The sequence below is a fragment of the Triturus cristatus genome, chromosome 4_2, assembly GCF_964204655.1.
Source record: "Triturus cristatus chromosome 4_2, aTriCri1.1, whole genome shotgun sequence".
NCBI classification, from domain to species: Eukaryota; Metazoa; Chordata; class Amphibia; order Caudata; family Salamandridae; genus Triturus; species Triturus cristatus.
Window position 1 is genome coordinate 671,023,161 of NC_140586.1, and position 18,393 is coordinate 671,041,553.

Genomic DNA, 18,393 nt, shown 5'->3' on the forward strand with positions numbered 1-18,393 from the left:
CTTTCCATCACAGAAATGTGGGGAAAATGTGTTTTTTTTGTCAATTTTTTACGTTTGCAAGGGATTCTGGGTAACAGACCATGGTGGGAGGCAGTCAAGTCACCCCATCCTGGATTCCCCTGGGTGTCTAGTTTTCAGAAATGTATAGGTTTGCTAGGTTTCCCTAGCTGCTGGCAGGGCTAGGGTACAAAATCTACAGCTAGTCACTTTGCCAAAAAAAGGGTCATTTTTCACTCCAAAACCACGTTGCGTTTTGCGCCGTTTCCTGTCGCGGGCACTAGGCCGACCCGCACAAGTGAGGTACCATTTTTCTCGTAGGACTTTGGGGAACGCGGGGTGGGTAGAAATTTGTGGATCCACGCAGATTCCAGAACTTTCCATCACAGAAATGTGGGGAAAATGTGTTTTGTTTGTCAATTTTTTACGTTTGCAAGGGATTCTGGGTAACAGACCATGGTGGGAGGCAGTCAAGTCACCCCATCCTGGATTCCCCTGGGTGTCTAGTTTTCAAAAATGTATAGGTTTGCTAGGTTTCCCTAGGTGCCGGCAGGGCTAGGGTACAAAATCTACAGCTAGTCACTTTGCCAAAAAAAGGGTCATTTTTCACTCCAAAACCACGTTGCGTTTTGCGCCATTTCCTGTCGCGGGCACTAGGCCAACCCGCACAAGTGAGGTACCATTTTTCTCGTAGGACTTTGGGGAACGCGGGGTGGGTGGAAATTTGTGGATCCACGCAGATTCCAGAACTTTCCATCACAGAAATGTGGGGGAAATGTGTTTTTTTTGTCAATTTTTTACGTTTGCAAGGGATTCTGGGTAACAGACCATGGTGGGAGGCAGTCAAGTCACCCCATCCTGGATTCCCCTGGGTGTCTAGTTTTCAGAAATGTATAGGTTTGCTAGGTTTCCCTAGCTGCTGGCAGGGCTAGGGTACAAAATCTACAGCTAGTCACTTTGCCAAAAAAAGGGTCATTTTTCACTCCAAAACCACGTTGCGTTTTGCGCCGTTTCCTGTCGCGGGCACTAGGCCGACCCGCACAAGTGAGGTACCATTTTTCTCGTAGGACTTTGGGGAACGCGGGGTGGGTGGAAATTTGTGGATCCACGCAGATTCCAGAACTTTCCATCACAGAAATGTGGGGAAAATGTGTTTTTTTTGTCAATTTTTTACGTTTGCAAGGGATTCTGGGTAACAGACCATGGTGGGAGGCAGTCAAGTCACCCCATCCTGGATTCCCCTGGGTGTCTAGTTTTCAAAAATGTATAGGTTTGCTAGGTTTCCCTAGGTGCCGGCAGGGCTAGGGTACAAAATCTACAGCTAGTCACTTTGCCAAAAAAAGGGTCATTTTTCACTCCAAAACCACGTTGCGTTTTGCGCCGTTTCCTGTCGCGGGCACTAGGCCGACCCGCACAAGTGAGGTACCATTTTTCTCGTAGGACTTTGGGGAACGCGGGGTGGGTGGAAATTTGTGGATCCACGCAGATTCCAGAACTTTCCATCACAGAAATGTGGGGAAAATGTGTTTTTTTTGTCAATTTTTTACGTTTGCAAGGGATTCTGGGTAACAGACCATGGTGGGAGGCAGTCAAGTCACCCCATCCTGGATTCCCCTGGGTGTCTAGTTTTCAGAAATGTATAGGTTTGCTAGGTTTCCCTAGCTGCTGGCAGGGCTAGGGTACAAAATCTACAGCTAGTCACTTTGCCAAAAAAAGGGTCATTTTTCACTCCAAAACCACGTTGCGTTTTGCGCCGTTTCCTGTCGCGGGCACTAGGCCGACCCGCACAAGTGAGGTACCATTTTTCTCGTAGGACTTTGGGGAACGCGGGGTGGGTAGAAATTTGTGGATCCACGCAGATTCCAGAACTTTCCATCACAGAAATGTGGGGAAAATGTGTTTTTTTGTCAATTTTTTACGTTTGCAAGGGATTCTGGGTAACAGACCATGGTGGGAGGCAGTCAAGTCACCCCATCCTGGATTCCCCTGGGTGTCTAGTTTTCAAAAATGTATAGGTTTGCTAGGTTTCCCTAGGTGCCGGCAGGGCTAGGGTACAAAATCTACAGCTAGTCACTTTGCCAAAAAAAGGGTCATTTTTCACTCCAAAACCACGTTGCGTTTTGCGCCGTTTCCTGTCGCGGGCACTAGGCCGACCCGCACAAGTGAGGTACCATTTTTCTCGTAGGACTTTGGGGAACGCGGGGTGGGTGGAAATTTGTGGATCCACGCAGATTCCAGAACTTTCCATCACAGAAATGTGGGGAAAATGTGTATTTTTTGTCAATTTTTTACGTTTGCTAGGGATTCTGGGTAACAGACCATGGTGGGAGGCAGTCAAGTCACCCCATCCTGGATTCCCCTGGGTGTCTAGTTTTCAGAAATGTATAGGTTTGCTAGATTTCCCTAGGTGCCGGCAGGGCTAGGGTACAAAATCTACAGCTAGTCACTTTGCCAAAAAAAGGGTCATTTTTCACTCCAAAACCACGTTGCGTTTTGTGCCGTTTCCTGTCGCGGGCACTAGGCCGACCCGCACAAGTGAGGTACCATTTTTCTCGTAGGACTTTGGGGATCGCGGGGTGGGTGGAAATTTGTGGATCCACGCAGGTTCCAGAACTTTCCATCACAGAAATGTGGGGAAAATGTGTTTTTTTTGTCAATTTTTTACGTTTGCAAGGGATTCTGGGTAACAGACCATGGTGGGAGGCAGTCAAGTCACCCCATCCTGGATTCCCCTGGGTGTCTAGTTTTCAGAAATGTATAGGTTTGCTAGGTTTCCCTAGGTGCCGGCAGGGCTAGGGTACAAAATCTACAGCTAGTCACTTTGCCAAAAAAAGGGTCATTTTTCACTCCAAAACCACGTTGCGTTTTGCGCCGTTTCCTGTCGCGGGCACTAGGCCGACCCGCACAAGTGAGGTACCATTTTTCTCGTAGGACTTTGGGGAACGCGGGGTGGGTGGAAATTTGTGGATCCACGCAGATTCCAGAACTTTCCATCACAGAAATGTGGGGAAAATGTGTTTTTTTTGTCAATTTTTTACGTTTGCAAGGGATTCTGGGTAACAGACCATGGTGGGAGGCAGTCAAGTCACCCCATCCTGGATTCCCCTGGGTGTCTAGTTTTCAGAAATGTATAGGTTTGCTAGGTTTCCCTAGGTGCCGGCAGGGCTAGGGTACAAAATCTACAGCTAGTCACTTTGCCAAAAAAAGGGTCATTTTTCACTGCAAAACCACGTTGCGTTTTGCGCCGTTTCCTGCCGCGGGCACTAGGCCGACCCGCACAAGTGAGGTACCATTTTTCTCGTAGGACTTTGGGGAACGCGGGGTGGGTGGAAATTTGTGGATCCACGCAGATTCCAGAACTTTCCATCACAGAAATGTGGGGAAAATGTGTTTTTTTTGTCAATTTTTTACGTTTGCAAGGGATTCTGGGTAACAGACCATGGTGGGAGGCAGTCAAGTCACCCCATCCTGGATTCCCCTGGGTGTCTAGTTTTCAAAAATGTATAGGTTTGCTAGGTTTCCCTAGGTGCCGGCAGGGCTAGGGTTCAAAAACTACAGCTAGACTCTTTGCAAAAAAAGTGTAAATTTTCAGTGTGAAAATGTGGTGTGTTCACCTTAGGTTTTGAGCCACTTCCTGTCGTGGGCACTATGCCTACCCACACAAGTGAGGTACCATTTTTCTCGGGAGACTTAGGGTAGTTCAAATTTGTAAAGCAACTGTTATTACCTATTGATTTTTGATGCATTTCTCCCTTCCAAATGAAAGACATTGTGTAAAAAAAAAGTCATTTTGAAAAATGACCAATAATTGTCATGCAAATATGAGTATTCCCAATTTCGAAAATGTGCAAATATGCACTGTTTCTGAACTCTGTAATTTGTTCCCATTTCAGAAATACATAGGTGACTTTCATACCGATTTTTCCAAGTACACATTTTCCCACAATAATTGCTATATACCCGGACAAAAAAAAAAAAACATTACAAAATGCTGCTCATTTTTCTACTCTGGGTTCGTTGGGCTCTTGATGAACCTACAAGTCCTATATGTCCCCACAACCAGGAAGGTCTACCGGATGTAACGGTACATTGCTTTCAAAGAGATGTCATAATTCGAAGAAGTTACAGGTAAAAACGTTGACTCAAGAGGCTGCTTTTTTCAACAAATTTTTAATTTTTCCTATATTTGCCTGTAAATTTCTATAAAGAAACCTTGATGGATCTACGCAAATGACCCCTTGCTGAATTCAGAATTTTGTCGACTTTTCAAAAATGTATAGCTTTCCAGGATCCATTATTGTTTTGTTACCCTTTTCTACCGTTAACTGGAAGGAGGTTGAAAGCACAAAAAATAGCAAAAATAGGGTATGTCCCAGAAAAATGCCAAAACTGTGTAAAAAATGTTGGTTTTCTAACAAAAGTCTGTCATTCCCTAAAAGCTGGAGAAATTGTGATTTCAGCCCCACAAACCCTTTTTTGATACCATTTGCAGAGAAAAACCCAGAAGCTTTCATTTGCAGCCCGTTTTTCACATTTTTCACAAAAAAAAAAAAAATTGCTGTATTTTGACTAATTTCTGGGAACCCTCTAGGAGAATCCACAAACCCTGGGTACCTTTAGAATCCCCAAGATGTTGGAAGAAAAGGACGCAAATTTGGCGTGGATACCTAATGTGGTCAAAAAGTTACAGGGGCCTAAGCGCGCACTACCTCAAATAGCCCAAAAAGGGCTTAGCACAGGAGGGGAAAAGGCCTAGCAGCGAAGGGGTTAAATGATCATCTTGCAAACAGCACAGTTGTACCTCATTTTACCAAACTATCTATAATAATGCCATTTTATTAAACTATACCTTTTTACTGAGAAGAACTATGCATGCCTAATAAAGTGCACCTTAAAAAAACATTTTTGAAAATACACATTCTTCATGCATATTTAACCAATTAATAATAAATAAGAAGCATCATTCAACTATACCTTTCAAGACACTTAATAATATATATATTAGTGCACATACTATTTTTTAAACAAAGTTAAAATACAATAGAAATGATCTCAATATATATCTGTACATTTAATAAATTAATTTAACCAGCAGAGTTTCATAAAAATGTCAAAGCTATATTACATAAATCTATTAAAATATAACTCACTTTTTAATTAAATCTGTTGAATGAAAAATCTCACACACTCAGTCAGGATTTTCTTTTTCACACAGAGAATGTAGATGAGCACACTCTCCAATGTAAAACCAGTAATGGCAAACATTCCCTCAAATTTTCCATACATATACACATAACCCACAAATGACATTGCTTCCCAGTGTTTTTTAAATTGAAAAACAAATTTCCATTGGTCATAGAGAATAATACTTTTCAACTGACATCTTCGCCCCTTGTCCTTAATATAAGTTTCCATAGCAACAGGTCATTTAACATTCAACTTAGCTGCCAGGTCACAAGTTCACCACACAATGTTGCAAATGACAACAGCAGGTGTGGTTGGCTTTGCAAAGCATGCCCTTATCCTTTCCTCTGTACCTTTCAAACTTTTCTTAATAACCAATAGGAAACATGCTTTCTAAACAAAGTAAAATGCACCCTATATTTGAAAGTAGAGTGTTCTTAAACAGCCAATCAAATCTCTACTTTCTTAAAAACAGCATGTTGTCCACCATTTGAGATAGATTTCATTCTACCACCTGCCTACCTCAGCTACAGACATCTGATTACCTACAGAGATCCCTTCAAGATACTTTTAGTGTGGATTGTTGTTTTCTGGTGCAAAAGGTATGCTGAAAGCAGAGGTATTGACAAAGACCTAGCTTTGCAAAATGTAGGTATTAAATGGATTGGACAGAGAGGATTGAAGTGGCACCAATTGATACCATTGGTTAAAACCTTTATGCACCTCCAACCTCCTGACCTCATGATTGTGCACTGTGGTGGCAACAACCTAGGCACATTGACTGGGGTACGTCTGGAAAGGCTAATGAAAGACACCTTTGCAGAATTGATGTTGCTTTTCCCCCAATCTGCCTTTGTCTACTCTAACATATGCCAAAGACAGAAATGAAAGTGGTCCAATCAATTTTGTCCTCAGATTGAAAAAGCTAGAAAAAATGTCAATAAAGCTGTTTCTGCTTATCTCAGAGACCATAGTATGGGGTCCATGTACAACAACAATCTGCGTTTTAAAGTGGGTTGCATATACAGGAGAGATGGTGTACATTTCACAGATGAGGGAAACAGAGTCTTTCTCAACAACTTCAGACTCTGCATCGGCACTTACATGTAGCTACCATCTTCTCACAATAAACACAAGGGCTTTTTTTAGAGCCATCCAAGAGCCAAACATACAACCTAGATGTATCATAAAACAAATCTTATATTTATTTTTTGTCCTGGATTCGCGCACCCAGCGTGGCCAGGAGTCGTGCACCCCTTGCGTTCACACCAAGGGGTCATGCTGGGAGTTGCGCACCCCTCGCGTTCACACCAGGGGGCCGCACTGGGAGTCGCGCACCCCTCGCGTTCACACCAGGGGGCCATGCTGGGAGTTGCACACCCCTCGTGTTCACACCAGGGAGCCGTGCTGGGAGCCACGCACCCCTCGCGTTCACAGCAGGGGGCCGCGCTGAGCGCCGCACTAGGGTCACGACTCCCAATTTTTCAGAAAAAAACGCCTCCTACCAGTAATTTATATTTGCCCCGGGGACCCCATCCCCTGGGGCCTATACACTTTGTTGGAGACCGTGGGGGGAGCCCCAATGCCCCCACTGTCCCGCCGGCTCCCCGCATCCTGCGGGAGCCGGCATTGCTTTTCCACATGGGGAGCTGCTGACATGCAGCTCCCCGTGTGGAAAAGCAATTCTGATTTAGATTTTAGAAGAGAAAGCAGGTTTCCCTGCTCTCTCTTCCAAAATCCAAACCAGAGTTTGCTACGATAGGGCAGGAGACCATGCTCCCACCCTACCGTAGCAAACAACAGTGTCCCGGGGGTGGGCACCCCGGGACACTGTAGGGGATGGCCCTGCGGGAATGTGGTCCCCAGGGCCATCACAGGCTCCAGGAGGGGGGCCGCGCAGCCTCCTCCCAACAATTCCAAAGCCCCGGGGAGATGGTGATCCCTGGGTCACAGGGTCCAAAAAGGACCCCCGCATTCTAACAGTTAGTGCCCCGGGGAGGTGGTGGTCCCTGGGGCATGTGGGGGGGCTGCAGCCCCCTCACACAATTTTAAATTTTTTTATTTAAAAAATAGAGCCCCAGGGAAGTGGCGGTCCCCAGGGATGCAGGGGCCTCCGCGGGCCGCCGCCTTACATTGTACAAATCCCCCCGGGACCTGGTCCACCCGGGGGGTTAAAAGTAACGAAGCGAGGAAGCCCTCGCTTCTTTTTAAAAAAATATTTGTCCGGATCCGCGCACCCAGCGCGCATTCCGCTGTGTTTAAAAAAAAATATTGCTTTTTTTGCCCCGGAGTCCTTGTGGGAACCCCTGAGCAGGCCTAGGGGGTCAGGGTGTTTCTACCCTGCCCCCTTTTCTTCTTTGTCCCCTTTGTTTCCCTGGTATCTTGTGCCTCGGTTGTAACCGAGGCACAAGATGGCTGCCAACGCTTCCTGGTTTGGAGTGTTGACAGCCAATTAGAATAAAACTCGTGGTCGGGAGGGCCGCGGATCCACCGCGTCTCTCTATATATTGAAACTTTTATTTTTTGATTTTCTCAGCAACTACTTAACAAATTTACACCATTTATAAAAAAGGTCTCTTTCTGAACCAAGGGCTACCTTTTTGCCAAATTTGGTGCAATTCCGTTCTGCAGTTTTGGCTGTAACCGTGTCTAAAGTTTCCTATGAGAAACTGATTTTTTGACCTCTATTTTTTTAATTTCTCAGGAACTACTGAACGGATTAACGCCATTTACAAAAAAAGGTCTCTTTCTGAACCCAGAGCTACCTTTTTGCCAAATTTGGTGTAATTCCCTTCAGCAGTTCGGGCTGTAGTGGTGTCTAAAGTTTCCTATGCAAAATAACATGGAGAAAACACGTTTTGGGACCCCTCTTTTTTCTCGGCCGCCGCTTAGCGAATCACCCCGAAACTTTCAGGATAGGAGCTGACCGGGGCCATAAGTTTAGAAAATTTCCCAAAGATTCGTCAACCGGCGCCAAAGTTATTGGGAAAACAAAAAACGAGTTTCCTATGGAAACTAGGTCCTAACTATAACTACCTACTGGCGACATAAATGTGCTGTTATCATGACACATTTAACAGTGCAGTATTCTCACTAACAAAAGCATTTGTTTGAACTGAATGCCTTCTACTGGTGGTGGAGTTATGTAGAGTGTGTGTATGGAACCGTGGTGTCATAAACATGATGTATATCCAATGCTAGAGACTGGAGCTCCTATGTACACACACATACATTTGCAATTCTGTATTTTTTAATTTTAAATAATCACAAACACTGAGTTTCAAATTCAAATGTATTATATGGAGGCTGACTCAAACCTGTGCCTCCCTTGAGCCTTTGTCCAACTACTTTACTATAAACAAACACTGTGCAAAACACTTGGAAGTGGGAAAACACTGGAGCAGCCTTGCGGACTTCAGAGGAACCACCACTTTCTCAGTACTTGTCCACCACCTATGGTGATATAGAGTAGATAATAAATGCAGAGATATCAGGAGAACCACAGTATATATTATATTGTGCTGCCACACCTGTTGGTGAGGTGTCACTCACTGTGTAAGTAATCTCCTGTAATGGACTTTGAGGAGATGATGAGTAGAGCACTCTAATTACTTGTAAGCAGGATTGGTAGAAGCAGGTTGCTGGAGTGTGGTTGAAAGACAAGCAGGTAGACACCAAAGGGAATGACAAAATAATAAAAGGTGCATACAGTTGGGTAGCTGGGTGCATAATAGTAGGACAGCAGAGAAACCAAACAAAAAGAACGGTTGCCAAGCAAAGTGTTTTGGGTAACACAGTGTAATTTGTTCCCTTTACACCTTAACCTGGAAGTGCTACCTGCCAGCCAACTTGGACTGAGGAAGGATACTTACTCTAGGTTAGCTACAGGTAAAATGATGGCATTAAAAGGACTGAAACCCTCTGCTGGCACTTTTCAATATCTTTTGAAATGTGTTATCCATTTCCATAGTCTCTATATCCTTTTTACATATTGTCTGTATCTAGGTTTCACCAATGATGAAGACAGTGATGGAACCCCGACTGTACCCATCACTCTAAAAAAACACCCTGGCTTGGTAGGAAAGCATTGATTGAATTTCTTGACTATCCATGGAACATTTACTCATTATGCAGGTTCCACGAACTGTCACCTGTTCAATATCCTTTCCAGTCAATCAGATATTGCACTTGACCTCAGTTTATCCTGGAGTCAAAAATTGCTTTCACTTCTTATTGTGTATCTTCTCATTGGACTACAGGAGGTGCACGAGGAGTTGTGAGTAATGGAATATTGAACATTGGTTTTAAGTAGGAAACATGTAAAACAGGGTTCATATGCTAATTGGAGGGTAGCCGATGCTGTACAGTTACTGGATTCATCACCTTGGAAATGGGGAAAGGACCTACAAAACGGAGCTTGAGCTTTCCATTATATCCAGGCAAGCAAAGGAACCATTTGGATAACCATACAGAATCTCCTTGTTTATAACAAGGGGCAGGTGAACAATGTACATCTGCAAACTTTTTGTAAGTTGCCTTTTCTTTTTGGCGATAATTAAAAGTGTCTCTATAGATATATCTTATGGTCTGGATTAAAGCATTGTCCAAGGAAACTGATACTTTGGGTAATTGTAAAGGAAGCATTTGTTCATGGAATCTAGAAGTACAAAAATTGGGACATCTTTACAGAATAGTGCAAGAAGTTATGGTACATTAATTTAACCTACGGAATCCACAGACCCAATTGTCTTGATATTAGGTGATAAAACACCTAGGATATTGTTTAGACATTTGATTCACTCTCTGTCTGTCCAGCAGTTTGTAACTGGTGGAGATGTTGTCTTTGATACCTAAAACTGAAATTACAATTGTCCAGAATTTCCATGTGACCTGAGAGTCTCGATCTGAAACAATGATACTAGGCAGCCTATGTAAATCTATCTACTTCATGAAGTGTTGTGACAGTTCTTGGAACACTGGGAGTGTGGGTAAATGTATAAAATGCACTAAATTGGTGAATGAATCCACTACTACCCTTAAAAGTGCGAATGAATGAGAAGCTGTAAATGAACAATACAAACCATTGATGTAATATTCCATGACCGTGGAGGTGAAGGCAAAGGTTCTAACAATCCTGTAGGTATAGTATTGCTTCAGAGAATTTACCAGTGGCTGAGAATATTTCAAGCATTCCATCTATTGCTTTTGGTATACTTGGGTCTATTATGGCTGCTGATGGCTTGCTGACAGATGTTACAAGTAGATACTTATCGATAAACTGTATCATGGAGCTGAGGCCACCAAAAATTGTGGGTTTGAAAATCTTTTGTGCATCAGATTCTTAGGTGGCCTGCCACTGCAGTATCATATTGCCATTGTAAAACATATTATGTAGCTTTATTGTAGGAATACTTAGCCTGTCTTGCTAAACTAACAGTAATTTCGGTATATTGTTCCTAGTAAATTGTTCTTGCACCCATTGTGTCTTAGTTTTAAAAGGTATTGCTATCTTTAAGCCATCCAGAAAGTGTCAGGTGATGGAACCCATTGATGAATTACAGAAATATAAAAAGGCGGGTCAGTCTCTTTTGTGGCGGTACTATTCCGTGATAATGATTGCCTTGTCAGTGTCTTCTGTAATGTGTTATTGGTTTCCCTATTGTCCATGTCCTTTGTGTATATCGCCTGTATCTGGCTGACACAATGTTTCTCCGCTGATGAAGATGGTGAGACTCCCTTATGACACAGACACATACCATGTTCATCTAAAATGTGTGATTAGTTAAAAATCATAATACAGATTACTGGTCCTTTAATAGTAAATCATTACATTTACAAAGTAGCGACTATTGCACCGACACCTCTTTGAGACCTTACAATCAAGAATTGAGTCACACCTTCTACAGTATAGGGCAGAGGAGGGCTCAAGAAAGGGGCGGAGGTACGTTCAGCTGCAGAGGAGAGCATACATGGCCAGTCGAGAGCTTTAAATAGAGAATTTTGTGCAATGAGTTGGAGATCTTGGTAGCAGAATGCGTGAACAGCAAAAAAAATGTTTTGAGACATCCTCACTCATGTCTGAGCTCATGAAGTTTCACATATGGGAAAGCATCCCGGAGTTGATTGATGTCATCAGAGTGACCACCTACAACATTGATGAAATCCTTAAAATGTGGAATGACTTTTACTCCTAGACAAAAGAGTAATCTGCCAGAAAACAGGAGGCATCTGGACTGGAGGGACCTGTCTTCTCAGCTACTACCCACACTGCTAAAGGAAGCAATAGAAACAACACTTGTTCCTGAGACAGTCACCTGCAGCCCCACTAGGATGTCAGTGTCAGTAGCCCTTTCTCCCCAGCAAACAACCCCCTTCGGTCTAACCATAACAAATTCCTTCTCCTGTAGATGATGTGCCAAGGCAGACAGAAGATTACTAAGAGTAAGGAAAGGCTTTGCAGAAACAAATTACACTGAGTGAAGGAACACCAACTACTAACCATGAGGCATAAACTTCTGAAACTGACAGCACAGTGCTTCACCAAGACAGCATGCTACAGAAACCAGCTGGCATAGAGTGAGGGCACCAAGCACAGGCTGCTTCATGATCATCCGATCGATCCCCATAAGAGAGTACTGGAGGTGAATCTTCTAGTATGTACTCCCAGCTAAAAGATCAACACATAAAATACTCAAAGAATTTATAGTGACTACTGTTGATTTGAAATTCAGACTTAAGAAGAAAGGGTTATCAAAAGATATGTTAGAGGTCATCTCACCCTTAACGTATCAAGGCATGCTTCATCATTTCACGACCTCTTGCATTGGAGTAGGAGCAATGTAACCCCAGCGTACACAACAGAGGGGAAAAATGCCCTTGAAGTTCTTATTAATCTTGTTTCAGAACAATTACTCAGGTCTTGTTTGAAGCAAAACTATTTGAAAATACCTAAGGGTATAGTCAAAGGTTTCCTTTATAAGTGAGTACCCCATGTATTGTTTAAAAACACAAAAAATGATCATTCATTGAAATACACGATTCATCTGGACATCTTGAATCCATAAAATACCAACATGTTCAACCTATACAATAGCCTGAAAGGGTCTGAGGCCTTCTTCAGAGCATCAGGACTAGCTAGCTGTGGTAGCCAATCAAACCATGCAAAATAAGTAATTATTAACACTCTACAGGTCCCTCATTTGGATTGGTTCAAACCTAAAGGAACAATTCAAAATATGAGGGACTAGCATAAGTATGAGTGAACCCATTTGTTTCTCTAACTACTTCCACTGCCACATTAAGAAAAGCCATATGCCCAAATGTGTGTGCACCATGTGATAATAAATGGAAACATTTAATCCAATTAACACAACCATATTATAGATATAATTAAACAATCACAAGAAGTAGCATTTATTTTTAGAAAACATACATCCTGGATGTCTACATCCATCCTACTTCTTACTTACTTAAGTCGTATTAAACAACAGGAGTTGTGGCTGAGTTTGGTGGACTTCTCCTTCGTAGTCACACACTAATAACAAACATTATTTGCAAAGAAGAAAAAATGTTAAAGCAGAAACTATAACAACACCTCATTCTTTTGGAGGGGCATGTACATTTAATGCCTGACCTGAATATAAATACTATGCATTCTAGTTGCTCTATTTTGATTTTATGAGGCCCCTTCTTTATACAAGGACACTTACTTAAAATAGTTTTCTACGGAACAAAGATAAGGTGAGACCTGCCGAGTGCCCATGAGTCACTAACCAATAGCTGGACAGCTAACTGGTAATTGTTTACAGCCATTAACATCAACTGTGTAACCCAAACCATCTTGACACCTTAATACCCACCCAAATAATGCTAGGTGCAGATGTGAATGTCCACAGGTAGTGCACTTGTATAGATGCCAACAAATTATTTCTTAGGAAACCGTAATTACTTTGTTAACAACATTGCAAGTACATAATTTGTAACATGACGCACATGAATCACTTGATTTCTCAACAGGTTTAACATGATACATTGTGCTGTGAAACATGCTGTTTACAAAGATGAGACCATTGTGCATGCATACATTGTAATGTTAAGCAAGTAAAGGAGATTGTGTACCTATACAGTGTAACGTATCGCACACAAGTAGCATCATTTCTCCACAGGTCTACCATTGTGCACTGTACTGTGAGCCATACAGTTTATAAAAAAACAAACAAGAATAACACTCCATCAGCGTCATGCACATACCAGCAATACCAGCATCCTGGACGTATGTAAACGTATAGGATGTATGTTTTCAACAAAATGCTACTTTTTATGATTGTCTAATTATTTCTATATTGTGGTTGTGTTAATTGGATTGACTTTTGCATTGATTACCACGTGGTGCACAAAAATGTAGACATATGACTGGCCCTTTTCTTAATTTGTCAGTGGAAGTAGTTAGAGTAAAAATAGAAGCATTCATACTACTCATGCTTGTCCCTTGTGTTAAGGTATTAATAATTCCTTATTTTTGCATGGTTTGATTGGATACCGCAGCTAGGGAGTCCTGATACCCTGAAGAAGACCTTAGACCTTTTTAGGCTGTTGTGTAGGTAGAAACATGTCGGTAATTTATGGATCCAAGATGGCCAGGTGAATCACTGTATTTCACAAAATACCATTTTTTCTGTTATAAATGATACCAGCAGTACTCATTAATAAAGGAAACCTTTGAGTACACCCCTAGGTATTTTCTAACTAGTTTTGCTTCAAACAGGTCCTGAGTATTTGTCCTAAAACAATATTTAAAAGAACTTCCAGAGCATTTTCCCCTTGTTTGAGTCCACTACGGTGCATTACTCCTACCGGGAGGTCGTCAAATAATGAAGCATGCCTTGATACGTTAGTTGTGAGATGACCTCTCAGATATCTTTCTTCTTGAGTCCGAACTGCAAATCAACGGTGGTGACTATAACATCTTTGAGTTTATTTTTGTGTTGATGCTTCATGATCATGCCTAATCCTCGAAGGATTCTGAATATGGGATACAGCTTTACTTAGAAGAAGGACACGTGTCTTTGAGGAGCTTGAGTGAGGTTACACTGTTAGAGGCCAATCCCTGGTATTGAAGAAATCCAAGTTAGGAATGCAGCGTCGACAATAGTTCGCCATGCAGGTGCTGGGAAGTAAGGTGGATGCACTGCTAACTGAGATCAGCAAAGGTTTCACCATCACATATGTCAACCAGCATGAACTCCCTCTTGAAGATGAGAGTATGACACAAAATAACCAGCAGCTGCATGTGCTTGCATGTATTAAGGGACACGTATTTTCTCACACAGTGGGTTTTTTCAAGGCTTAAATGTTTTTAAAGTTGTTGGTTTCAGGAAAGAAAAGCGAACAAATTGTGTTCCATTTCAAAGAGACACTTCTAGTGGTGGCCTAGCACTACTAGTTGGCCTTCTAAAAGTCCCAGTGTTAGGAAACACATGTCGGCTGCCATCAATATATTGAAAACTGGATGAAAATGACTTGTGAAACAAGAATTTACTGAGAAATACTTGAACAACGTTTTTCTACATTAAAGAAAACTTATTTTTCCAAGACAAATCCTTACTGTTTGGATGTTATTTCTCGAACACTTTGTATGGAGTGCTGTGGTATTCCTTTCTTTGATATTTTTAAGAAGAAGAAGCAAGAATCTGTAACTTAATCAACCAGCGGGCCAAAGGTGATGAAAAAGTCCAGCCAGCCATTCAGGCTTTTAAGTCAGGAACGGGGGAAGAGGGTGGGTGTGATATCTCATTTTTTTGGGGCCACCAAGTTTGTGACTTTATTGGAAGAGCCTAGGATAAAAACTTCTGTCTTGTCCTTGTTGCGTTTTACAGTGTTTTTTATTAATGGAAAAGGCGACATCTTAAAGGCATATTTTAAAACATCTCTTTGATACAGCCAAGCAGACCATTCAAGAAGATGATAAGCTTTGTATCATAAAGGCGAAACCATATGAACTGATCAAGCAGTCCAGCATCATACATTATAAACAAACTTGGGCTCAGACAAGAGCCTCATGGGTCACCTTGCCTTACATGTCTGGATGCAGCATTAAATCTTAATTGCTTGGGTTCTGTTCTGTAAATAAGACACCACTTCAAAGTTGGGCCTAAAATGCCGAATTCGGATAGCCGAATGTGCAAGATATTATGGGAGGGATTGGATGGAAAACCAGAGGAGATAAAGACGAATAAGAGCCATGTGCAGCAACTAAGGAAAGTATGGAATTGAAATCCAAGGCAAATGCAATGATAAACGTGGCCTTTTTCCTGCATCCAATAGGAAATGGGTGAGGAGAGATTGGGGGGTGGGTTACTAGGACTATAAGACTCTGGGGTGGGCTTTTTCAAGATGGCTGAAACAATGGCAAGCTTCCAGGGCGAAGGTACCATGGCTGAGGACATTGTAATTAGTACCTGCTAAACCTCTGTTTTGCGACCCTTCTCAATTTGAATTTGCAAATGTTTTGTTCATAGCGATTGTAATTCACAATTTGTTAACTGGTTGTTAAATACTTCCATGGTAAAAGTGCAGTTACTTTAGTGATTGGTTTACAGTGCAGGTGTTTTAGTCACTTAGCTTCTAAAGGCTAGTGATGTAATAAAGCCATTCAAAACCTATCCAAATAGTGTTGTTGTGTGTCACACTGCCCAAAGTTCGTAATGCAAAACAATATGCATATTTGGTCTCTCTCGGATTCCTTCTGGGCTTTTATGGTTCTAAATGTTATCCTGAAACAACAGATCATTAAGTAATACTTTTGTTACTGCTAATATTGATTTCCTTCACCAGATTGCCCTTTATTTCTCTTATTTTGCTTACTGATTAAATGTTTTTGTTTATCCATTTTTTTAACGTTTTGCCAGCACTATCTTCCTAGTCTCCACATTCCTTTAATTCAGTGAACGTAATTCTCTTTTTCTATTGCATACTAAGCTTTTTATGTATACATTTGTAAATAGGAGGTACTCTTTGTTCAAATGTATTGTAAGTAATTTTTGTAAAATGGAATTATTCAAAGTAAAATATTTTTTATTTTACAGAGAAAGTCCAAGCAGAGATTGATCATGTGATTGGACACAGTAGACAACCACTGACGGAAAATAGAAAGAGCATGCCATACACCAACGCGGTTATTCATGAAGTGCAGCGTATCAGTAATATAATACCTGTTGGTGTTCCCAGACATACTAACAGAGATACAACTCTAAGAGGATTTCATCTGCCAAAGGTGACACATATTCAAACAAATTCCATCTGGGCATTTTTGTATGATGTCGTTTTTGCTGACACACTTTAATGATATTTACTGAAAGTCATTGTTAGAGGGGTACATGACATACCTAGATAGTCTAGAGCAATGTCTTGATTTACAACTTCACCAGACACTTCTGAAGTATGACACATCTGATCAGATTGACACCATCCATTGGAAATCAAAACCTGTTACTAGTGATGTAATAAACCATAACAAGTGAATTTTAGTCTTAAACAGCAACCATGAAACTCCTTTAACGGAACCATTTTATGGGTGAACTTTTACTATTGTCTGATTTTCCACTACCTACATAACCTGTCAGGCACGAGCTCAGGGGACCTTTCAATCAAACATTTGGCACAGGGCATGGCTATTTGCCTTTGCTGCCCTATTCAAAGTTAGAGCAGTCTCTTGAGGTTTGGTCCTACCAGCAGGGCTAACCACAGATTTTTTGTTGATGTGTGTATATATATATATATATATTTATTTATATATATATATATATAATTACTGGATATAACAAACAGCATTCAGAGCTATACAAAATTATCAATTGCAATTGGCCCATTGTTTTAAGCGATCCAGTCATTGGTTCCACCTTACCTCGCAAAGCGTCTATAACTTTTAGTAAGGCTCCATCCATGAAAGACCGGTTGGTCGATACTAGCCCGGAGACTATTGAGAAAACTTCATGGTTACAAACCAATAGGGGTTTCTTTAAATGCAAAACTTGTAAGTCTTGTACACATGGCATCAATATGAACAATTTTAAGGATGCCTTCAGTGAGAAAGAACATCAAATCAGTAAAGTGCTCACTTGTAAGACTGAATTTGCAATTTATGTACTGCAATGCCCCTGTGGGCTAAAATATGTGGGCAGTACAAAACATCCAGTCCATAAACGCATACTACAGCATCTCCGGGCAATAGTTAATCAAGATAAAACCTACCCTGTGGCAAGACATTTTAAAGAGTATCACAACAGCGACAATCAAGGCCTCAAGTATTTTGTCATTGATGCAGTAACCGCAAGCAGGCGAGGAGGTGATCGCGAGTCCAAGCTGCGCAAATTAGAAACTAAGTATATCTTGCAGCTGGACTCTAAGCACCCAGGAGGTCTAAATGTCACGGAAGATTTGCACACATGTTTATCCTAAATTCTGGTGGTAATAGTTTATCTTAGAGAGTGGATCCCCATGGGGGCTTTCAACTTTTTTTGATATATATTTATTCTTTTAATCGCCTATTTTTAGGTCTGGAGAAGTTTATTTATACTTCCCTCTGAGTCACATATCTGTTGTATAATAACTGTCTCCAATCTAGTCAAACTTGGATTTTACTACCAGCTAGGAGAGCACAACGACTTGAGAAATGGGAGTAATAAGCCATTTTTATAACTTAACATGTGTGCATTGCCCCTTTTATTGGATTGCGTCAGTACCTTTAAGGGCTTTGTATGACCTATCCTGATTTTGCGTTTCTTGTTAAATCTATGAATCTATACACATTTTCTATAACATTAATGAGTATTATAAATTAAATTAATAGGCATTACTGGTTTCTTTGGTCTCCAAATACATCGGTAAATTATTCTATACCTTTGTATAGTCTAAGGATGTTATAGGTTTTTAATTTTTAGTTGTCACTTAACACAAGGTTTTTTATAAAATTTTCAACACTTATTTTTTAGTAACTGGGAATACTGAGTTTAGTGGGACACATTTGGGGTAGGCTCGACATGGCAATGGTTAGGACATTGTATCATCAACATGGGAATTACTACATCATTTGCACTATTTAACGCTTAGATAATTGATTAAATATTTTTATTTTAATCTTAGTTATCCATTATGGGTGACTATTAGTATAACCATGTTATTAATGACTTTTTGCATATTTTGCACATACGGGAT

General features: G+C 41.3%; 1 protein-coding gene across 1 annotated transcript in view; it reads left to right on the top strand.

The window, feature by feature from the left end:
• The window catches only part of LOC146834880 (cytochrome P450 2J2-like), a 377,580-nt gene that overhangs the window by 292,849 nt on the left and 66,338 nt on the right, over positions 1-18,393 (top strand). Inside the window, exon 7 of the mRNA XM_085602482.1 lies at positions 16,266-16,453. Coding sequence (XP_085458608.1) covers positions 16,266-16,453 — 188 coding nt within the window. The remainder of the gene's footprint in view (positions 1-16,265; positions 16,454-18,393) is intronic.